The sequence below is a fragment of the Simochromis diagramma genome, unplaced genomic scaffold, assembly GCF_900408965.1.
Source record: "Simochromis diagramma unplaced genomic scaffold, fSimDia1.1 OVJJ01000531.1, whole genome shotgun sequence".
Lineage (NCBI taxonomy): Eukaryota > Metazoa > Chordata > Actinopteri > Cichliformes > Cichlidae > Simochromis > Simochromis diagramma.
Window position 1 is genome coordinate 497,837 of NW_024387353.1, and position 24,623 is coordinate 522,459.

The following is a 24,623-nucleotide window of genomic DNA, read 5'->3' on the forward strand; positions in this document are numbered from 1 at the left end:
AAGCACAAATTTCCCTACAAATTCAACTCATTGAGAAAGAATAACTGTAACTTAAAAATTGTTGATAAGTTGATACAGAACAGCTTCACATTTGAGAAGCTTTGCTTTTCATTTGATTTACATATATGTTGGATTTATGCTTTAAAAGCATCAACCAGAAAACACTTTGGTACAAATTCTGATTTTAAATGTACCACATCCATGAAAGTGATTTAACCTGATTTAGACACACAATTATTAGGTCAATCCAACTTACATATTAGATTTTTTTATCCCGTCCTATGGACAACTTTCTCCAAGCATCTATCTCTGCAGACTAACATTAACCCAGGGCCAAACTGTTCATACAGAATAAGGTTGCAGGTCGCTTAACATCTGCTATTGTGTCTCCACATCTAGCACACATGCTCAGTGTGAACCTGTTTGGATCTGTGAAGAGAACCTGCCAAGTCTGAAGTTCATCAGTGACCTGCACAGATCCCACTCAATGACTTAAGGACCATCATGGAGTCCAATTATGAAAGTTTGGTGAGACACATGAACGTGAGTAGCACTGGAGGTTATTCTGCTGTACAGTTGCAAAGCTGTTCCTCCTTCCATGAAGGAGAAGATGATGCTGCAGCTGCTGGTATAAGCCCTTTTAAGCTCTACTCATGTAACTGCCCATCTACTGGTATCTCCTCCACACCTGAGACTGTGCTGGCGGAGACAGCAAACCTGTTGGCATGTAAGCATGTGCAACCTGTATGCCCTCCTGGTAGCAACTCATGGTAGCAGCAGGGAGAAGGACACGAATACCAAACCCAAGATAAGAAGATAAAGACAATGACTGTCCACCACCTGCAATCCATTTTTTAGAGGATTGTCCTGTTGTTACTTCTCCAGAGCAACTCTGTCACTTTGATTTGCTCCAAAGAAGTAAAAATTGCCTCACCATACTTCAAACTTCTTAACAGGACACACTGATATCGCTGAATTTTATTATTGTTGCACTCTGATGATCGGGTGTTGCATTCATTTTTTTGAACAGCGTACATACGTTTTTATTAGTTGACCCATTTTTTAACTTATAACTGAGTTCATTACATTAATATATATTTCTCTGTTTGCTTATTCATTGGCTCATCAGTGAACGGTATCATTTTCAAATGGATGAGCTGAGCGCCTCTGCTTGCTAATGAGTGTCTCCTGGAGGCAGCCATTCATATTGTGAGAAATCTTCAGTTAGTAAGTTGGAAGACAAACATGGCGTGATGAAGATTTTTAAAAATAAATTTTGATGTAATTTAATGCATCCATTTAATCTTTTTTTGTTGTTGTTATTTTGGCAGTTTCAGCCCCCATAAGTTTCCTCATATAAACACGCACAGTTACTAATTAAACATATATAATAACTCTGGTTTTGTGGGCATGCACAACTATTACATAAAAAAATAAATGCAGATATTAAAGGAAGCCTTAGTTGGAGTTATTTTGAAGTGTTTAATGTCAACAGAGAGCGCAGATGAAAGAATATTAGGGTGGGAGACATGGATGAAGAAGCACTAGTGGATAACAGACAAAGGATGGCACTTTCCAGCACTTCAGATGGGAATAACAGACCTGAGGGTGAGTGCATGAGCCTGAGCTGATGTCCAGTGTTTATAGAAGCGTCTGCTCCAGCAAGACTGACAGAAGGAATAACAGCAACACGCCAACCGCCATCACACACACACTATCAATCCTCACTGCTGCGTGCATGTGAGAGAGAAAGAGCGGACGTGTGTGTAGACGCAACATAGAAGTGGGACGGAGTGACGGATGAGAGGACAGTAAAGAAAAGGAGGAGGATGGGGTGTGAGTGGGGAAAAAAGGGGGGCAGGAATAACAGCTGAGAGGAGGGGAGATGAAAAGATGTCAAATGGTCAAAAGTCACTCAGAAGAAATGAAATGAGGTGCTGTTAAATGCTGAATGTTTGCTTTCACTCAAACGTTCCTCCGCCTCTGCCAAGGTACACAGAAATCTCACAATGAGCGGGCGGATGGTCGGTCGGTGGAAATCTGTTATGAGCCATTTTGAAAATATTTACAAATATTCCTAAACAGACGTTTTCATTCTGACCTTTTGGCAAAAGTTCACTTTCAATTAGGGTGAAATTAAAGAAGGGAATTAGAAAAACTTCAAGGAGTAGGAAATAAATAAAAGCGGGTGGATGAACTTACCCAACAATCTGATTGAAGTACCGCCGGTATCCCTCCAGAGTTTCATGCTAGAAATAAATAACAACACAAAGGCCAAACAGAGGGAGAAACAGGGAGTTACTAATAATGTGAAAATATACAAATATCAGAATAACAGGAAACAAACTTATACCAGAGAAAATCAACCGATTACTCAAATATATGCATCTAAAATCTTTGTTTTATGCATTAGCAACATCTGTTCATCATTTTCAAGTGGCAGAGACATTGACTGTAATTCTATGTGAGGTTGTCGTATTTTTCATCATAACAATTTTGTCCAACCACTGTTTATCTACTTGTTTACAGGATAAAGGGTGCAGGCTTTATAATAGAGTCCTGCAACAGGAGGGTAATTACATTTAATTTCAGTGTATTTAATGTTCGCCTTCAAAATAAAAGCTGCAAATCTTGAAACACTCCGGTTGTAGCAGTAAGGCAAAAGCTTTACTTTGAAGGTGAATGTTCTCAGTTTCTGGTTTGTGTTGCACTTTCTGCAGTTTCATTTCGTTGCCTTTTGTTCTCAACACTAAACTAACTCATCAGTCCTCAGTTTATCATGTTTCTGTGATCTTTCTACCTTAAGCCCAATTTTAAGGTGTCCAAAGCAATCATGAGAAGGTTTCCTTTGCAGCACCATATACCTTTTTTTTTGACCAGTTTAACCAGTAGAGTAGTATTTGACCAGTAGAAAGCCAGCAACCACAGGCCAACATGTTGGGGTATACATCGGTGGTTGCCAAGGGGTCACTAGCCAGTCTAGGCCTGTGTGACTGAGGCCTTGGCTGTTAAAACAGCTTGAGAGTGTGTGTGTGTGCAGGGCTAGGGTGGAGTCAGTGTAGTTAGGAGTGTGTGGACATAACAGTGCATCGAATAACACAAAGTGAGGGTGCGGAGTCATACCATGTTAGAGTGGGGCTGCAGTACGAGACGGGCCTGTTTCCTCCTTTGCTTTCTGTAGTAGTTCTCAAACACATCATGCAAACCCTAAAAACACAAACTGGAGGTAAGAACGGCTGCAGGGATGGACTGCAAGTACAGCCTGTGAAGCGCCAACAACACAAGCATACAACCCAGTATTTCAGGTTAATCGAGGTTGGTAGACAACAGAGGAAGAACTCATGTAATGAGGTACAAAATCAAAAGGGTAGACCCACATGAGGATGGAGAAGGTCATGTTAGTGCATACGTGAGTAAGAGGGAGATAGGGAAGCTGCCTTTGATGGCTGGCTAGCGTCACCGCTCAGACATCAAACTAAAACGTACCCACGCAAGAGACACAGAATCGGCTGTCTAAACTTGACCATCTCGTATCTGTTCCTCCCATTACACTGAAGCTCTCTCTCCCTTATCTCTGTTGTGCTAAGATAGACCACAAGTCTCTCTCTCTTTCTCTCACACACACACACGTATCCAGATCCCACAGTAACCGGTGAGCTCAGAGATAAAGGCCCAGGAGTGGGCAGATAACATGACAAGCTCCCTGAGCTACTGACCAGACCAGCGCACGTATATCTACCCAGCTGACGTTGCTGTTGTAGGAGGTCAGATACAGGAATAAAAATACACCACAAACACAAAAACACCACTGTTTTACCAACTTTGACATTTGGCAGCTTCAAAAATAAATGAATACACTTTGTCTTTAATTATGACAACACGACTGCTCTGTTGGAAACATAGGGTGCCAGCATTCAAGTAGAAGTCACTTTGATATGCTCATGACAAAAAGCAACAGCATCACCAGGCAGTATAATATGTTCCATCGTAAAATAAAACCTGCTCAGGAACAGCTCAGTGAGCACCGACCCAAATGCCACAGAGCATCTATTGGATACCCTGGAACAAGTCCAGTCCTCGAGGCCTAACCCCACCGCCAATCACCTGGTCCCAGAAAACACAGACTGAGTGTGTGCTGTGTTCATGCTAGCCTTCCATCTGGGATCAGACAAACGATCCTCACGGTACAGTTTCTTTTGAGAAATATGAAATTTATACATTCAGAAATTACATTTATGTTCATGTTCCCTGCAGTCCATTGCCCCAGTTATTTAAAGAGATAGGAATTTAATAATCAATACCATGATTAGCTTCCAACGTTATACTTTAACCAATTCTCTAATGCTGCTGTATGTGAAAAATCGAGTGGATTTTGGCATCATGTTCAGCTACACTCTTTAGTCGTTCCCTTGATTGAACCGTGCCCTTTGAAAACAAAGATACCAACAAAACAATGTGGTGAATGGTAGAAATACAGCTCTCCCTGGTAGTGTGTCAGAACTAGGTTGAGCTTGTTTGGAGATGACAAAACTGTGTTTTTTAATTCCCAGTTTGACCCTCAGTGGAACAATGTGTATTCAACAAATGAGAGGCATCAAACCGCTGTGAACTCTGCATTATACAGCGCTCGCTGTCCCTGAGAGAGCGTGAGCACGGGGTGAGAAACACGGGCTGAGATCAGTACATCACCAGAGAAGGTGAGGAGAGATAAACGAAACAGAGAGGAGCTGAAAGAGAGAAGAACACCAGCAGGCGGAGCCAGCAGAGAATCAAAGAAAGAACGGATCAGACAGCACGAGGATCAGACTTGAATAAATTACAACAACATGAACTCGACCAAAAACCTGATAACAAAGAAAGACAAATGTTTCTAGTAACTGCTCACAGACTATTTATGTCCATGGCACCAGCTTTCTTCTGATTGGCTGCCCCACACAAACAGAGGGTGTGAGGAACTGGTGGGTGGGGCTTGTCTACTCCTGCGCTCCATACTGTCTGAGATGACCATACTGAGAATGTACCTGTTCACACACCAACTTCATTATGTGAATCTTTGTTTTATATGCACATCCGCCAATCAGCAGTGTAATTACAACAAAACAGTATAACAAGCAGGTTCCCCTCATAAATAAACGACTACACTGGAGTGAGCGTGACTGAGCATAAGTGTTCCACCTTTACTGAAGTAAACACATCTGCTTGCTAAAGGTCAAGAAGTCAGTCTTTTTTCACCTTTTTGATCTCTTTATAGACATTTTCCTCCACTGTAGCCCAACATCCCATCACCCTGAGCCCTTTATTTGAAACTTCAGCCCATGTTTATTATAAGCATCCAACAATAAGAGTGTATACATGAAATAGACTTTTCATTTCTTTTTAAGTCTTTGAAAACACTGTTTGATTTCTAGTCTCAGTCACTAGTTTTATATCGTATTCAATACAAAAAAAATTCATTTAGCAAATGTATAGCTCTTATCACACATTGCCCTCTACGCCCCTGTCTCCCTTTAAGAAAGGTAAAGAAGAACGATTTTGCAACTTTACATCTCTGGCAGGTTTTTCCAAACCGGAGGGGTAAGAAAGAAGGTAATGAAGCTTCAGCAATCTGTGAGAGTGACCGAGTCGGACCGCAATTGTTGGAGAGAGGCTAACTTCCACCGTGTGACCTGTGTGATTGCCAATCGGCGCTCAGAGGTTGAAGGCGTTGCATGCTCAACCTCCACAACTATCTGGTGGCACCAGCGTAGGTAGTAGGGCTGAGCATGTGACCCAAATGCTGTGAGGCTATTGCAGAGGCCTGGATGTTTTGATGCGTGCAACAGCTTTCCTGTCAACTCAGAACTGTCCTGTCAAAATAAAGGCTAAAAAGTCCAGAAAAAAATGCTTCAATCTCCAAGCAGCTACATGTTTTTCCTAGTTGCAAAGGGGATGCTCGACTATTTTTACTTTATTTAAGAAAAACAAGCTGAGAAGGAGCAGAAGTAGTTGGTTTGAACCAAGGGAACTTTCAAAATAAAAGACCTACTAGACAAATTGCCTGTATATGTTAATGCTCTCTAAAATAGTTTTTTTTAAAAGACTCAAGGATCTGTTAGAGCAGCTGCTTTGTTCCAGCTGTCGTGCTGCAGCTCAGAGTTCCCAGTCTGACCGGTTTGATGGACTGGCTGCTACCGCCGCTCACCTCGCCTCTCCTTCCCCTCGCCTCTGCCCGACACGCTGGGCTTCAGGCCCGTGTTTACATCCATCGCAGCTCTGCCCACATTTGTCAACGTGCGGTACGTGTGCGAGTGTAACAAAGGAGTATTGTTCGGGCTGGAAAATTGTGGGCCTTAAAGGTGGAAAAGGGAAAGAGGGGAGAAGAGTGGATAGTTGGGGGGGGGGGGGGGTCTTGATTGCAAATGGGATTCTACGTCCAGGTTTGCTAGAAAAATAAATGAAAGTGCTACAAGCGTGTGCCTGTGGAAGTACAAGACATACTCAAACATTTAACAATCAGACTGTGTGTGTGTGTGTGTGTGTGTGTGTGTGTGTGTGTGTGTGTGTGTGTGTGTGTGTGTGTGTGTGTGTGGTTTTATTTTCTGATATTAAATCCACATCTCCACCCTGACAGCTTGTCATTCAAAGCGCCGCAACACAGCTTATTTTAACACACAAAACAGTTCGAGTGTGTCTGTTTAATCTTGTGTCCTTTCTGCATTTTAATAGAAACGCAAACAAAATCTCAAATGGCGGCGGCAGCAGCAGCAGCAGCAGGAGGAGGAGGGGGAACATAAATGACTAAGAGTGTGTGACCCCAAAGGTTCAGGGGTCAATCCTTTCAACACCTTCCCGAGCAGCAGCGTGCTCCTTTCCTCCCCCCTTTCTCCTTCATCTCGAGTGCTTCATTCCTCCTCTCTCATCCATCCTCCCCTCTCTTGTCTCGCTGCATTTTCACCCTCGTCTTCCTGTTTTTGCCCTTTTAACCTCCCCGTGACCTCCCTCTGCTCCCTACTCTCTGCAACAGCTTATCTCCAATCAGCTGATTGAGGCCTCAGCAACATACAGCAGGGCTGGTTCAAGTGCTGCTGAGGCTCTAATGACTGAGATTTGTGGAAAATTCTTATTTCCTTCCACTTTTCACTCCTCCTGCTTAGCCTCCACATCTCAATGCTCCCTTCTTCCCTTCCTGTGACCCCCGCTCTTCTCATAACCTTCCTCTCTGATTGCCTCTTCCACATCATTAAGGGTTCAGTTCAGCTTTAAGGGGTCAGTAAGATGAGAAAGATCACCATATGGTAGTTCTCCTCCCTCCCCATGGACCAATAACACCTCACCTGTTACTTGATTCAACCAATCAGATGCCGACCACTCCCTCTAGAAGCAGTATATTTTATTTTGGTTTGGGGAATTTATTGAGCTATTTATGCCACAGATCCACTTTATTGTACTATTCTACCATTATTTATTTTGTTGTATTTTTTGAAACTTTATTTACCTATACTTCCTACATTTGCTGTATTTTCACATTGATTTTACTCATTAAGTATTTTCACTTTATTTGTTAACTGAATTTATTTTACTTACATTGTGTGACTGTCCCTACAACATAAAGCACCTTGACGTGAGCTCTGTTTCAGTTTGCTACGATATAATTACTTTTGTTTTGTTGTATTCTGTTCTGTTGCCCAGTTCTATTTCATTTAAGCCATTTCGTTGTAGGTTGTGTTTTCATTTTGGCCGCTGTGACACAGCAAATTTCCATCCTCAACTTGGCATCAGATTTTTTATTTTTTTTTCAAAAGATGGAGATTTTTCTCCAAGTCCTCCTCGTCCCTCAATCTGTAGCATCTTTTGTTGCAACAACTTTCTGCACTCCATCCATGAACCTCCTCTGAGGTCTCAGTCGTTTCATCCTGCCTGGCAGCTCCATCTTCCAATACATACATCATCCTTCTGCCTCTCTAACTCCGTCTCCAAATCCATCAAGTTATCCTTCAGTTGTACTCATGTCTTGTTCATTCTGTTCACTCGGAGTGAAGATCTTGGCATCTTGACCTCTCATCTTTTGTCAGTGCCACAGTCTCCAAATCATACATCTTAGCAGGAACGATGATACCATCCTGCAAAAAATAGCAGCAAATCACCCCTTAAACTATTCTCTACCCATTCCACCCTGCCAGCACTCTCTTCTTCATCTCTCTTGTGGACTGTTCCTCGATTTGCATGGCTGACCCCAGCTATTTAATCTTAATCTCTTAATCCCCCACCCCACCACCACCACCACCACCACCACCACCACCTGGAAAGCTCAGCTCGGTGCCATACATGAGTGGTTCTTACACCTAGCTCATTCTTCACAGGGTCACTGATATCTTTCATTTTTACTTTATACACAGTTATTCATATTTTTTCCACATGTGGTTACATCATTACAGAAACTGTAGATCTGTAGTACAGCACTTCATGCAAATACACTTTTCCTAACCTTGTCATATACACACCAGGGCCAAAACACACAAATCTGTCCTACACGGTGGCTCGGGCAGCCACTGATGGGTGATGTGATTTAACGTGACGATCGAAAAAAAAATTTGCTAATTAGGTTTATGCAGCCCTGCAACACTGACTACAGAAACAAAAAATAAATGACAGATTTATGGACCTATCCAGCTCAAAATACACGAACCAGTCTGTATACATATACATTTTAAAAATGTATGTAGAGTAAAAAAACCTGCAGCAGTCCACTTGGCTTCCCTATTGTGCTACATTATATATTTTATATATTTTTTCATGGCCTTTCCTTCTTTCCTTCTGCTGCAGGTTTTTCCTTAAAAGGGCCCTAAAAAAACCACGTTTTGTAATCTTTTCCATAAGGGGACATGCAGTGTTTTAAGTTAAATGAGGGAAACCGTTCAGCTTCACACAAACATTTACAGCCAGAAAATAAAGTGTTTGTGTGTTTATACTTTCTTCACCCACGTCGTCACCTGTCTAAACCTTCTGTAACCTCTCTCTCTTTGTTTCTCCTCCATCATTAAATCGTGCCCTGCTTAACCTTTCTTTAACCTCAGCCTTGCTTTTCTACTCCCTCCCTCCCTCACTCTTTTGCCCGTTCACTTTCTCCTTCCTGTCAAAGTTCATGCACTTCCTGTCCCCCTGTCATACCCCGACCCTCTGGCTGTGCTGGCCTGATAACGTCCCCTACAAAGTCCTACAAACTCACAAATGCAAACAAACGCACACTCACACAGAGAACCTGAATGCACAGCTAACCCATTCGTGGCACCTCCACCCATGTCACTTTCACTCTAAGTGAGACGAGACACGCGAGTTCTCTCTGCAGTCTGGTTGGAGCGAAGCCAGGCTCGAGCTGGAGGCCCCGCGTACCGAAGTCGTTTACCCCCTCTGTGCCAGGTCACCCTCAGAGCTGGGCACAAGCAGATTCTGACATTTAAGCAAAAGAAGCGGGCCTCCTCATTATCGCTGGCTGTTGTAGGCGATGAAGAGGATGCTGCTGCAAACCACTGAGCAGGGCTGAACGATGTCAACAATCACATCTCATGAATATATGAGAAATACATGAGCCAAACATGATATTTGGAGGCTCTGTCGTGTTTTGGAGCTATGCTTCAGTCAGTGGTGTAAAATATAAAGAAATGAAAGTAGGTTTAATACTTTTGCACAATATGATGAGCTGGACACAGGGTAGGAAAAAAAAGGAGAAAATTCAGCCCCGATCTCATGAGGCCAAGCACTGCTGGTCTGCCTCTGGTGACAGAGTCAAAGCTGACTGTCACATGGCACTGACACTCTGGAGTCAAAGGCAGCTGTTAATAATCCTTCTCGAGCTTCATCTGCAGAACCTGTGTAGGTTTGACCTCCTTTATGTGGACGCTGTGGACCAAAAGCTTCCTTTTAGTCATCTCAGCTCGAGCTGAACTAAACAGCTGGTAGATTTAAGCTTTTAGGGAACAACGTGAGCCCAGCGCTCCAAAGGAAAGGAGTGAACTTTGTAACCAAAGCAGAGCAGCAAAGCATCTTGTTTTCATAAAGCTAATACCATAAGTCACCCAGCCCTGATGTAGGCAGAACAAAGTCAGTACAAAGGATGCAACAAACAACATTGTTACTTCAGTCAATCACATGCACAGAGAATACAGGCAGATACACCTTTACGAGCTGATCAGAAAGGAGTTGCGGCTTCACTTAAGCTGGAAAACTGAAGCGCTCATGGATGGAGGAAAGAGAAACAGCTCTGCATCTTTGATTTGAGAAAAAAGAAAAAAAGAGCACAGAAGAAATAAAACAGAAAATGAGAAAACGAACTCACCAGCACAGTGTAGATATGCAGACAGCGGTAAACTGGAGAGAAATCCACCAAGTCCTGAGCTCCTGGGACCTGCAGGGGGAAACAATTTGCACAGTTCACATGTTCAGTTCATAAACTGCAATCAACCAGCCCGTCTTCAGTTTTCTTTTACAAGTTTTGGCAACACCTGTTTTGGTTAAAGCCAAGCAAAGTAAAACCAAACCTGAGATTCTAACCAGAGAGAGACAAAGATGGCAACGAGGGGTAAGACAGAGACAAATGATTGTGTTTGTGAAACAGACGAGGAAAATGTGAACGGCAAGAATAAAACAGGCCGCCTCCCTAATAATGAACAGCCTCCAACCTCAATAAAACTTAAATGGCAGAGCAAAAAATGAAGTCGTTACCAGGCTGCAAACACGTTTACTTCTGCTATAAAGCTGTTAACTCTAACAAAGGAGTCAGTGGAGATGATTTTCGGGAGCTGGCCTCAAGTGGCCACTAGAGGAACTGCAGGTTTTGGCATGTCTCTATTTTCCAGCCCTGGAGGCTGCAACTTTGCTTTAACAGACACAGTATCTAATTCTTTTTTCTCACTGTAAGATTAGACAAATTTAGAATATAAGTTTTAGGAGTTTTTATTAATTTAATTTCATTATATTTTCTAAGATATTTTACCTGCACAAAGGGTAAAACAAACAGTACAGTTACTCATTGAAATAACTTAATGTGGAGGAACACTGCAGAAAGATTCAAGGTGGTATCAGTTGTGCTTAAACAAGGATATTTATATTTAAAACAAACAAAACAAAACAGGCACTTCCTGTGAAACAGACTGAATAATTCACAGCCATAAGTTTAAATCTGATCTCAGAGCTTGCTGCTCCATTTGCTTGAAGTTCTCTAAACTCCGGACTTTGTTCAGCTGCGCTTCCCCCTGCTGCCACCCATGACTCGTTAAGCCCTGCAGTTTTTATTCATCTTTATTAAACTACAGTCCCCTACATATTCATCACAACTAGCTAGCTCTGGTTCATCTTATATCAGCCTTCATAACAAAAGACTAATAATGAATAAGCCCATTTTAGGAAAAAGCCATGAAATATGAATTGAGACAGTTTCAATTTACCAAAGTCAGATGATTTTTAAAGCAACCTGTTTAGCGTTTCTAGTGTTAGTGGCACTGGATACTGAGGTTTTAACTATCATGGAGTGGCTGTGACTGAGGAGATGGTGTAGGTCATAGGCAGGTTGGTGGTTCGAGCCTTGGCTGCTACAGTCTGCATGCCAAAGCATCCTTGGGCAAGATACTGAACCCAGAGTTTCTTCCAATGCATTCATCAGAGTGTGAATGAGCCATTTTGTTCTGCTTTCAGGCAGAAAAGTGCCAAATAAGAACCGGTCCATTTACTACTCACTGACAATCATTGAATTATTCTATTTGTGTTGGTTAGGATGCTTTTAACATCATGCAGATTAGGTTCAATTAACAGAACTGAGACAAAGTATGGGTATAAATACTGGCAGAAACAGATCAACACTCAATTCAAACTTCTCATATGTCACTGCCATCTGAAGTGAACTGAAGCTTTCAGGGAGTCTTCTGTTACGAGTTACTCATACCTTTTTTTCTTAGCATCTATCCCTCGATCTAACCATCATTCCAGTCCCTCCTCCCTGCCCACATCCTCTGTCCCCTGCCCTTTTGCCCTCTGGAAAGTTTGCCTTCTGTAAAACTCACTAGAGGCAAAGCACAATGCCAGCTTTGATGTAACCGCACACAAACAAGGGTCCCAAAACAATAAGAACAAGAACAAAAAAACAAAACCAAAGAGTTGTACCACTTAAAGACAGAGGAAGAGCTGAGAATTAGAGGGGGGGAATACAAACACAGGCAGGTAAAAACTTAAAGAGAACCAAAAATGACTCAAAAGGCAGAGGTGGAAAGAAAAAGGATGAACGGAACCAGAGGAAGCAGATGAAAAACATAAAGGTGAGAAACAAGCCAAAAGAAACAAGAATTAGAAGGTAAAAGGAGTGAGAAACAAACATGAGGGATGGTTGTAAATGAAGGGAAGTAGAAGAAGTGATGGAGAGGCAGGGTTGGCGTGAGGAGACGTGACGCTGATGGTTGGCATCGCTGCAGCCAGCGGCGCCAACGCGGTCGTAACCCTGACGGCCACGGGGTCAGGTCTTTGTTCGAGCCAAGGTCTTCCTGTGAAGAAGGTTGAGTCAAGTTTACAGGACATAAATAAAGCCAAGGGGACGACAGGGACCTTAAAACAGAATGGCAGCACAGGGGTGACAAGTTCAGCTCTATTCTCTCCTTAACCTCATTGTACTTTATTTTCCCTGAGCAAGAACAACAAAAGGCTCCAAAAAGGAACTCTGATCCCGCGAGGGATGACTTGAAGAGTTCAGTGTCAAAATGCTTTGTGCCCGCTTCGCTGCCCTGACACGATTTCCACAAGTTCATAGTATTTGAACATTTTTCTCCAAACTTAACTGTGTGACGGCGGTTTTTTTGTTGTACGATACGTGGACAGCATGAGGAAGTCAGCAGGTGTGTTCCCACCATTCCTATAAGGGCATCTTCACACCTTCACAGCTCATTTACTCCGATCTGAATCAGATGATGGGTTTGTAAACTTGTAGCCTTTCACTGGCTTTGTTTTCTTTTCACACACAGAAAAATCCAAGTGAACCTTAAGCGAACCAAAATGCGTCACTGAAAACAACGTGAGAATGCTCAGTCAGCTTACTGTCCAGATGTGCCTGGACCGTGAATACATTCGGATGGTGCTGTGTTCTGGACTTTGGAGAACATGAATTTCACAGCTAGCCGCTAGCCTGTACAGACCTTTTTTCTTTCTTTTTTCCCCCCACAGACTCAGTGTGGTTGTTTCAGAGTAAGATTCAAATTGGCACAAGTAAACTGCACCAAGGGGGAAAACGAACCAGAGTTTAGTTTAAACCAGGAGTGGGGAACTCCAGGGCCTGCCACGCAGGTTTTAGATCTCACCCTGGGTCAACACACCTGAATCACATGATTGGTTCATTACCAGGCCTCTGGAGAACTTCAAGACATGTTGAGGAGGTCATTTAGCCATTTAAATCAGCTGTGTTGGATCAAGGACATTTAAAACCTTCAGGACACCGGCCTGGAGTTCCCCACAGACTAAGAAAAACCCCACACACCTTTACATGTCCCAGACGACAGAAAAAACATGGAATGCTGAGACATTTTTTCCTCCTTCCTTCTTTGTTGTGTTCATATTTTTTTTCCAGCGGCAAACATATTTGTTGCTGACGTTTTTCCACTTCGTTGTACATTTTAGTGGTTTCAGAAATCGTCCACCAAGAATTTTCTGTGAGTCCTTACATTGATGCTATGGTTCCTTATGGTAGTTGGTAGATGGTAGTTGTTGTTCTATCAAAGATTATTTCAAAAACTGTGTTAAAAACGTAGATGGAAAAGCACAGCTGTAATCAATGGTACTGAACAGGCTACTCAAAATAGTGGCGGGCTGCATCGACCTGATGTGCAGTTACATTTCTAGGGCGATGCATGTCAGATCATGGTGTAGCTGCAGCATAGATTTCCCCCTGAAGCACAAATCTCCAGTCAGTGAGTCCCACCCAATTTTGTTTTGTTCTTTTTGTATAGTAATAAAAAAAAAAAAAAAAAAAAAAAAGAATCACAGATCTTAGACTGGTGGACTAAAACTCTAAACTATCATGTCTCATATATATATATATATATATATATATATATATCATGATTTCAAAGCTCAAAGTTAGTCACAGATAGAAGGGGGGGGAAAACAAAATAAAGTAAAATAAACTTTTACTTGGCGTGAACTGCGTGTGTGTGGCTGCAGTTTTAAACAGAAGTTTAACAAGTTTTTTACCCCTGAAAATTTATTATGGCTGTCATTTCTGCAGGAAAAAATATAGAAGTAAAAGAGTCGTATTTTAATCCAACCCTATCTAATTTGGAGCACGGAACAATTTCACAGTCTGACAATAATATACTGCACGGCTTCACTAAATACACTTAAATGCACTTAAGCTGTTATACACGACAATCAGGTGATTCTGAGGCAGCCAGATGGGAACTTTTTCAGATTTGCCTAATTTCATAAGGAGGGCCCTCACTGTGAATTAACATGTCATTTGTTCCGTGCTTGGCTGGGAGGATAAGCTGGAGACATGATCTAGCCTGTTATGGAGCTGTGATGTTATGAAACTGTGTACGTGTGGCAGAAACATAAAAAAGCTTTCCAGACCTTATTTTAGGGCAAAGTCATCTAACTTTTAAAAGTTTGTGTTTTTTGGTTTTTTTAAATCAGATCTGACTGCTGCTTCTATTCAAAAATGCAGTTATGTTTCGCTTCCTCTTCACATAAATAGGTTGCCTGTTCTTGTTAACCTGAAATAAGTGCCTGGAGATGTTGCCAAGATGGCTGCCAAGTGGCGAGACACGCGCCTATGAGGAGACTGTTTCGAGTGTCTGAAGCTGGACACACACTTAATGACTGTCGGGCCAATTACAGATGCAATCTGGGCGCACTGACTAACCGGTCGGACCGGGTCTGCTCCAGCTGGGCTCGGTCACAGTTTACATTCAGATGATCAAGTCATGATGAGTGAGTGTGTGTGTGTGTGTGTGTGTGTGTGTGTGTGTGTGTGTGTGTGTGTGTGTGTGTGTGTGTGTGTGTGTGTACTATTCTTAATTCTTAAAGGAGTCACTGCCAGCTGTCAGCATTAAGATGTTTATTTAGAGCATGTTTAATATTGGCGACACAGTCACAGATGTTCACTGACAGCATTGATGTGTTCCTTCCTCGGCCACCTGTCCAGAGCTTTTGTTTACAGGCGCTTCAGCAGTTAGCAGGAGTTTATTAGAAGCTTTATTCTTATTCCCTCAACAGATTTAAGAAGCCTTCAGCTGATATACTCCCTTTTCACTTTGTTTTTCTAAACAGGCTTTTTTTTTATCTTCTTTTTAAATATCATGTAACAACTAAATTGTTACCGAGGCTCTCGCCTTTTTAAAAGGTGCAGCGGTGTCGCCTGTTATCTAAACAGACACGAACACCCGCACACACAAAAAACAAAAAAAACAAACAAAAAAAACCCCACAGACACACACACATACATACACACACACACAAAACAGCTCTTTAGTGGCACTAGTCCTGTATATGCGTATGCTGTAACATCGCTGGCTCCACCTTTAATGAGCTTCAGGAACTGTATGAAGCGAAGGCCCTTGCAAGATCACCCTCCATCACTTGGACCCTCTTCGTCTTTTACGTTCCAGAATTCCAGATGCTTCCATCAAGGAGAAGATTTGGTTTTCCTAAATGTAGGACTAACAGATTCAGATATTCATTTGTTCTATCCACTGTTGCTCTTTAAACAGTGGATAGAACAAAACCATGACAGCACTTCCGCCGTGTTTTACAGATCAGATCGCTGTAGATTCTCACTGTTGCAACTTTGATCTCATTCAAATATACTAACGGGGATTTGAACCTAAAACTTAAAATCTGAATTCATCAATAAGACATGTTGTCCTTGATTTTCAGTCCAGTTCTTATGCAATTTGGCAAACCTCAGTCTTTTTTCCCTGTTCCACTTCCTTAACAATTCTTCTCGACAGCCATCCTTCCGCTGAGACCATTCCTGATGAGGTTTCAGGGACCAGCAGACGGATCAACGAAGGGCCAGATGGATCCCTCAGGTCCTGTGTCAGGTCTTTGCTGGATTTTTTCCTGTTTCTTAAGGACATGACTTCCAGATACTGTTCATCTGCTGAAGACATTTCTGAGTACGAATATTTCTTTTCTCCTTCATTTGTCCAGTTTCCTTACATTGTTTTATGACACACTGCATGCCATGTTGACATATGCCAAGTTTTTAGCTAATTGCTCTTTGGGAATCACCTTGGTGTGCCTGTCAGACTGTTATCTTTGGCATTTTTGTAGATTCAACTAAAAAAAAAATGGGACCAACTGATTTGTTTTTATAACAGGCTTCTAGGAACAAAGTGCCGAAATTTAAAGTTGAATTTTCCTAAGTTGTCATTTGTGGTTCAACAAACAAAAAGCACATTCCTCTGAAAGTTGTCAGGTACAAAGACTGGACTGAAAACGACTGAAAAAAGTTAAAGGCCAAAGAACTGCAGAATTATTTCTCAAGACTTTAAAAACTTCCAAGCATCTCTGGATCCTTGGAAACAACATAAGAATAAATGAGGCATGGCCGAAGACCTTTGCACAACACTGTCTGTGTGTATTTATTATGTTGGACTTCTACAAAACAAGCTGCCATGGGGACATTAAAGTTTCACTGTGCTGAGGTGTAGAAAGTCTTTAAGCTTACGAAAATTACTTTTGTACACACAGCGCAACACAGATTCTAAATATCAGAACACTCCAGAAAACAATCACTCTCAGGCCAAACAAGACTTCAGTGTCGACATTAACCTTAAGATCACAACTTCCAAACCACGCAGCAGCTCTCCTCAGCCTTGTAAATATGCCCAGAAGTTACACGTAATTGCAAAACCTGGGAGAAGCACCACACTGATCATCTTATTGGAAATCAAAGAATTTGAACTATTTTACCTCTCAGTGATCCCTCTGTGTTGTTTGCCTTTAGGATCTAAAGAAGCATTTGGATTCGGAAATCTCTAAAGGCATTAGACTTAACAAGCGGACCACGAAACATCCAGCTGCATTTTCACAGTAAATGTTGGCTCTTATTATTTATTTGTTGGTTTGCCCACTGGCAGAGAGCCCAGTCATTACTTTATGATCTTTCAGCAAGTTTTTTTTTATAAATTGTTTTTACCCTCAGCTGTTTGATTTGCGCTCCTTTCCCTTTCAAAGACTAGAATCTGCTCCAGCCCATGGGAACAGTCTTTTGAATATGTTGAATACTTTGGTACAATGTTTCGAGCAGTAGTTGTATTTGAGCGTGCGCCCAGTATAAGCTGGTTTATGTGGGCTACGTGCTGCAGTGGGATGAATGTTCGCTCTCCGGAAACATCAGAAATGTCACCTGGGCCGGACCTAATGACTTCAGACTACTGGGACTGAAGAAACATTCGCAGTCAATGTGGAAGGAAAAGGAAATGAATGGAAAGAAAAAGAAGACGACCAAAAAAAAAAAAAAGAGAGAGAAAGAGTCACGTAGAAAAAGCGGCATAAGCCTTGGGCGAGAAGAGGACACATGGAAGAGATGAAAGGACAGAAAGACTAAAAACTGACTAACAACAAAGAAAACGCAGCAGGAAGCAAGTAAAACTGAGCCACACTGAAGGATAATCAGACTTCAAACGAAATTGGTCCAGCCTGCCAATCTTAGGGGAAACCCACGGTCAGGACTGGCAACAATATCTGACTATTTAAGGGGTTATAAAAATGAATGTCAGCTCGCTTGGACACAAGTCTGAGCTGCCCTGGCGACTCATGTACCCCGCCATGGGGGCAAGATCAGAGACGATTCTGCCAAGGACCAATCTGAGATGAATGGGATGCACTGGATGTACAAACGTATCAGTACAGAGATGTTTGTTTCATCAAATAAGGTGAAGCCAGATAATTGGAGGCTGCGTGTTGTCTTGATTTTGTGTGTGTGTGTTTGCAGTTTTCTCACTTCATCTTCCTCCTCTTCATCCTCCACATCCAGAATTCCCGTGTCATGTTCTGACAGCGGGTTGACACCCATTCCAGCCCGAATCCCCGCCGGCGCCACCTTTCTGCCGCGCCGGCCGAGTAGGACCCTCGGCTGAGGCGAGACGGAGCAGTCCAGTGAGCGCTGTAGCTGGGCCTGGAGAACAAAACAGAAAAGCAGATGAGAACTCCACGGAGGGTCAACGGATTATTTTAAACCTGCATTGTTTGGTTCATTTCAGTTACTTCCTACATTTCTCAGAATCTCTTTTAAGTCCGACAGACGAGAATTTGCATTTAGGCGCTGGCGCAACTTCAGAGCAAAACAATGGAAGCTCTTTGATTTTCACGCTCTGACACCAAAACCAGATGTTGTCTGATAACACTCACACTCTGTCTGCAATAAGACTCCTCACGTGCAACAACTTTTATAGGGGACGGAGCAGAAAACAAACCCAGGAAAAATTCAAAAAACACAAACTGCTTTCAGACACTAACAGGGAAATGGTATTAATCCAACTCAGCATGTGAGCAATAAATGCTCGGGTTATTGCTCACAGTACCCCCCTCGTTTTAGAAACATTTCGGGAAAAATGTCAGAAATTGTGGACGGTGTTGTGAGGTCACCGGTTTAGACCTTTTGAGCCACTCCTCGTCCCATTGGAAATGGCCAATAAAAGTGATTTACCAAAGCAGCCTAAGAATACACAGGAGGGAAAATAGCAGGCCAGGAAGGGAAGGACAGGAAGGATGAGGAGTCGATGAAAACAAAGCACGTAAAATTAGTGCTCGAGACATAAAAGTGCAGACAGGGACAGGTTACATGTCTGACCTGTGCTTTTGCTCGACAACGCCTTCGATTCAGCTGTTCCTTAAACTCAAGCTTACCAAAAAAAAAAAATAATAAAAAATTTGGAGGACAAAAACTGTCCGAAAAATAAAACAGGAAGGGCTCATTCTCTGAGCAGTATTTACTTCTAATGAAACAGTATTTCATTTTGCATGTATTCATTTTATTTTCTTTGTTCTCTTTAAATACATGCACAAAATACCAAAAAAACCAACCTCCTTGTTACAGGTAATAAGGGATACAAAACTGATATAGAAAATACCCAGTGGTCGGCAGATCTCTCGGCAAAAATGCTTTGTTGAAACAGGAAGAGAATGGCCAGATTGTTTTGCGCTGAGAGGAACACAAAAGTAACTCAAATAAGCTCTCAAGACAACCAAATACAGAAGAGCATCTCTGAAAGCACACGTCAAACCTTGAAGCTGCGTCTAGCTTTGTGACCTACACACACGTCACAAAGCTCAGAAACTGGTTTCTTGAACATCACAATGAGTTCACTCTATTCAACATGGCTCCGCAGTCACCAGATCTCACTTCAACAGCGAACCTTTGCAATGTGGTGGAACAGGAGATTCACATTAAGGATGTGCAGCATGATGCTATCACGTCTGTATGGACCAAAATCTCCGTGGAATCTTTCCAGCATCTCCTTGAACCTCTGCCACGAAGAATTAAGGCAGCTCTGAACGCACAACTCAAAAACTATACCTAATAAAATGTCCTGTGAGGGTCACATCACTTCTTTTGTCAGTGCAACACAAACACACACGTGTGCAGCATATACAGCTGCATTTGGTTAATGTCCAACTCATCCTGTCATTTCAGTTTCTCAAAAACGTGGTCATTTAAAAAGAAGGTGGGGTAAAGCAGAGCAGGAAATGGAAAAGTCTACCTGGAAAGATTCCCCTACCAAACAATGCCATGTGTAATGTAATTTCTGATGCTAATTGTGTCCTGCGTCTACATCGCTGTTCGGGGATTACTGTGGGAAGTGATACATTCATCTCCCTGTGCGGCAGTGCTCGATGATGAGCTCTAAAAATAAAAATACTAAAAAACAGGAAGTTTTAGTTAGAAATTAATGGAAGCTGGTCTCCATAACAGAGTGAAAACAGAGCCGCGGTCACTCCAGAGGTGGCCAAGTCTTTGTCAGGACCTCGCTGGTAGGAGATCATCATCTTGCACTTCCACATACAAATAAAACTGATCTGAAGTCTTTAGTCATTTATCTCTACATGGGCCTGATGTGCATTTTGAACTCTTTAACATGACCACCATTCGCCTTTCTTCGAAATCCTCCTCCAGTCGGGCCTCGGGCGCAGCATGGTCGCCAACATTTTTCTGTGGGAAAACCCTCAGAAATGAGGTCAGCATGCCTTTCCATCCACACCCAAATCCGCATCGGGCTACTTTTGAAAAACCTATGCAAACACCTTCCTTGATCACTGGCGCCAACACGTAGGCTGCTTTGTGCGCTTAAATGTGTCGAATGGAACGTCAATAAAGACGTCATACACATCAAAATGCTTCGTTTTGGGCTGTTAATGCGAGGTTAATGAGAAAAACTGTTCCGGACACGAGGGCAGATAGGCACAAACCCAGAAGAGCACAATATCAGAGATGCTTGTGTATGAACACAATGCCATCTTTGATCTAATGTCCAAACACAAACACGCACACACACACCCACAGAAGACAAGTGAGTCATGGAGGACAATAAGAACAAACTAAATCAGGAAAGTGTCGTTCGGCTGCAGGAGCAGCTTAGGCCTAACGCTGAGGAATGTGCCGAGCTCTGAGTGTTTTCTCTAATTACTTTACATCGAATTAAATCAAAATGCTGAAAGAACAACAGGATGAGAAACTCAAGATGGCGAGAACCGCAGAGTGAAGAGTCCTGTTGCGTCTGCGAGTCATTTCTTTGTAATTGTTCAAATACTCAGAAATGTACAACTTAACATAGCTCGACCACAAAAGACAGCAACCTGTGAATGGCGGAGAAAAGAGAAGAGGTTTTCAGCGACGTCAGCACCTGCGTCAAAGTAACTCGGCGCGGCGGTCGAGTTGGGCTCCGGAATTCTTCAGCAGGTGCATCCATGCCCGCTAACATTACTGTATACACACTCACCCGACCATTCACTCTTAACCGGGAAGCCTTTTTAACCCCTGTCTTTTGTTGTGTTTTTTTCTTTGGGGACGGAATTCGGTACAGCGCTTGAAGCACAAGTGTGGGAATGTGCGTCATCTGCGGCGCAAAAAAGCCATGAGAAACTGGGACGCAGTTACAGGAGGGAAACATGGGAGGCATGGGGAGTGGAGCAGATGGAAAACGAACAGTAGGAGTTGGGAAGAAAAGGAAAGAGAAATGGGAAAGGTGGTGAGGAGGAAGACAGGTTTGGAATACATGATGGAGTGAGAAAAAAATAAAAACTGTACAAAAGGAAGGCAGCACAGCATTTGGAATCAGCCACACTATAATGGTTTAAAGTAAAATCACTTTAAATACTTTTTAAATGATCGGAAATTACTCTGTGGAAACGAAAGGAGGGGAGTCCTGACTTAAATATGTGGCTGAGGTGACTCGATGTCTCTGAGTGTATTTGCAACACAAGTGGGCAAACTGAGAAACACTGTAAGTGAAAGAGCAAAGATGCTGTGACGCGTTTGGTGACAAGTGGTTTCAACGGGTTGTTTGTTGTGGGGGTGGGCCGAGGGACATGTGTGTAAAATCTACATTGATTTCTCCCACAAAAAATGTAACCAAAGTGACGGAGCATGTTTGGAAAACATGGTCGTATCTATCACTGAAAATGCAAAAGTAATGCTGTTAACAATAAATGTAAAATTGTTTCCAAGATTGCTCGTTATCCTTTGAAAAATGTGTTTGTGGGATCCAAGAAATCTTTAAAAAGCTCATTCAGAGCTTTTTAAAGATTTCTCTATTTCTACCAGATATATGTGTAGGACATCATACAAAACATCTCTACAGGCTTTCAGTAACAGTTTCTTCTCTAACCCCTCCCCTTTCAACAGGTCACGGCAGATCACTGCCCCTCCCTGAGCCAGGTTCAATTGGAGGTTTGCCCCCCGTTGCAGGGCAAGTTCTTCCTCCCCACAGTCACCGAGAGCTGTGCTCACAGGGGACATGATTTCAATATTGAACTAAATTGTTTTAAAGGCTACTGAAATTATGAAAAAACTAATACAAATCTATTCAAAAGGACCTCCAAACCCCACTAAAACCACATTAAACTTGTTTATTTTTATTTGGTTTTGGTGAAGAAAAGCTGGCAGGCTTGCCGCACAGGAGAGTCTGAAAATCCAACCTCAAACTTCACAAAATGTACCCATCGAATTAAGTCTAGAGAGAATGAGTATCAAAAGGTCAGAGTTAAAAGGAAAAATTGAGCAAAGATGAGCAGGAAAAGTTGACGCTATGATAACGTTTTACTACTCCTTTTTTTTTTTTAGTATTCATTTGGCCTTTTGTTCAGTATTGGAAAAACAATCCTGATAGTACTCGAAATAACATACAAGAATCAAATTGGTACTCTGTACAGAAAAATACTCCATAACAAATGACTCGGATAAGGATCGAAGCTAAAACCTGACTGGGGCATCCCTACTATAGATCACTTTTTGGCAGACAGTCGGCCAGCCAGAAATAATGGTGTCTGATGGCAGTGAACTGTGGTGCATTATTCGGCAGACACCACACACACACACACAGGGTCCAGACTGGGTGACACAGCAGCCCATAACAGTTTATTTTTGTTCCCCTTGTGATGGTTCAATACACCGACCCAGCGTGCGCCCTCAGCCACCCTCGTTGCACGCACACGCATGTGTGTGTTCAGTAACTAGATACAGGTAATCAATCTTCTTCCACTTCACAGGCCCGGCAATCTGTTTCCCATTAGTGTGTACGAGTGTGTGTGCGCCTACTGAATACACAGCAGAAGCTCCAGACTCGTCCTCTGTTGAAAGCGAACACAAGAAACAGAAAAACAAGAGGAACAAGAGAATGAAGAAGGGAGGCAGGGAGGTGGAAAGATGAGGAGGTGGAAAGAAAGGACGAGAGACAGACATGGAGATTTTGAGGAGGAGGGGTATGATGGGACAGCAAGACAGAAAGAGAGACATGACAAATGACAGGGGAGTCATGGGAGAATGACAAAGGCAGACGATTCTGGCTAATTCCACTCCCTTGGTTCTCTTTCCAAAGGACCTGTTATGCTTTACTTATTTTCTGTCATATACATGCTGTTATAGTTCTGATGCTCATATTAAGCTCACAGTCACTACTGTTTTAGAGTTTATAAATAGAAATAAAGAATATTCTACTTATAAATATACACTTATTATTGTGTAGTTAATGCATTCTCATGAACTTAGAATTAATCCATTAACAACTGATCCTGTAGGAGCAGGTCGAGACGGACATCGCTGTTCCACCTGATCACGTTTTATGTACATGGCTGAAGATCAGCCACAAATATATTATCGATGCTGCCATTATTTATCAGCAGATTAAACATGTGACCCTCATGTCTCCCCATCTCCGCACAACTGACAAAAAAACTAGCTAAAAAAAAAAAAAAAAAAAATCAAATAAAACCAGCAGCTAGTTATAAGCTATAGTTGTGTCAACTAATGTTAGCCTCATGTCCTAAAAAATAAAATATTTCACTTTACCTCAAATAAACAGTTTGATTACATTATCACATCTTGTGAAAGTTTGTTCAACAGGTGTCCAAAGTAAACAAGACCTACTTCAAAATAAGTTTCACTAATGCTAGCTATCAGCAACTAACAGAGGCTAACAGAGGCTAACAGAGGTTGGCAGCAGCGCTTGCCAACAGAAAACTTCAGGATACCCTAAACTAGGGGACCCCAACCTTTGTTGCGCCACAGACCGGTTTGTCCGACAACATTTTCACGGACCAGCCTTTAAGGTGTTGCAGATAAATACAACAAAATAAAACCAGTACTGGTACCAAAAAATATATATATTTATTCATAACACACGGGCAAAGACCCAGGGAAACACAGTTAACGATAAAAACGATTAAAAAAAATAACAATTAAAAACCCCGAAAACCATAAATTTCACACCTGAGCCTCTCGTAACCTGGTACCAAACGACTCATGGACCAGTACCGGTCCATGGCCCGGGGGTTGGGGACCGCTGCCCTAAACTGTCATCAGACAAAAGCGAGCTTCGCTGACTTGTATCGCTTCGACAGTTGAGGTAAACGGTGGACTGAAAGCCTAAACTCACTCCCAGAGATTTTGGAAGTTATTTGAAGGTAAAAGCATAAAGCACAGCAAAAATATTTAATTGTCGCATACCCTTTGTCACATTTGACAAAATTTCAGACTGCTCTACGCACTCATTTTTCCCCACTCCTGATTTTGTATGACATGCGATTGAGAGGGATACACCGTGTAAACCCTCTCTTTACAAGGGCTTCCAGCGAGGGAGAGGAGGGACATATAAGGATTATTTGGAATTGTCAGTCATGCAAAGCTACTCTACAAGATTTAAATCAATCTCTGGTGTAAACAGCGACTGGACTGAATAAGTGTCCATTCAGTCCAGCTGTGTGTTTTGACAGCATACGCAGGTTCAAAACTTGAAAAGGCCCATCTTATATTTATAGAACTCCAGGCTTCAGTGAAACGGCTTCACTGAAGGCGTGCTTTTTGTAATGAAATACCAATTTTTTGGTATCTTCCTCACTCTCTCGTCACCTTCCTGTTGTCTTTTTTGGCTCTCAGCATCCTTCTTCTACTC

The 24,623-nt window shown here is 42.2% G+C and overlaps 1 protein-coding gene across 2 annotated transcripts in view; it reads right to left on the reverse strand.

Moving 5' to 3' along the window:
• exoc6b (exocyst complex component 6B) overlaps nt 1-24,623 on the reverse strand; it is a 125,364-nt gene that overhangs the window by 74,981 nt on the left and 25,760 nt on the right. For both annotated transcript variants that reach the window (XM_040007141.1, XM_040007142.1), the window contains exons 7-10: nt 17,960-18,133; nt 10,313-10,381; nt 3,124-3,207; nt 2,203-2,249 (exon numbers count right to left, since the gene is read on the reverse strand). In XM_040007141.1, coding sequence (XP_039863075.1) covers nt 2,203-2,249; nt 3,124-3,207; nt 10,313-10,381; nt 17,960-18,133 — 374 coding nt within the window. The remainder of the gene's footprint in view (nt 1-2,202; nt 2,250-3,123; nt 3,208-10,312; nt 10,382-17,959; nt 18,134-24,623) is intronic.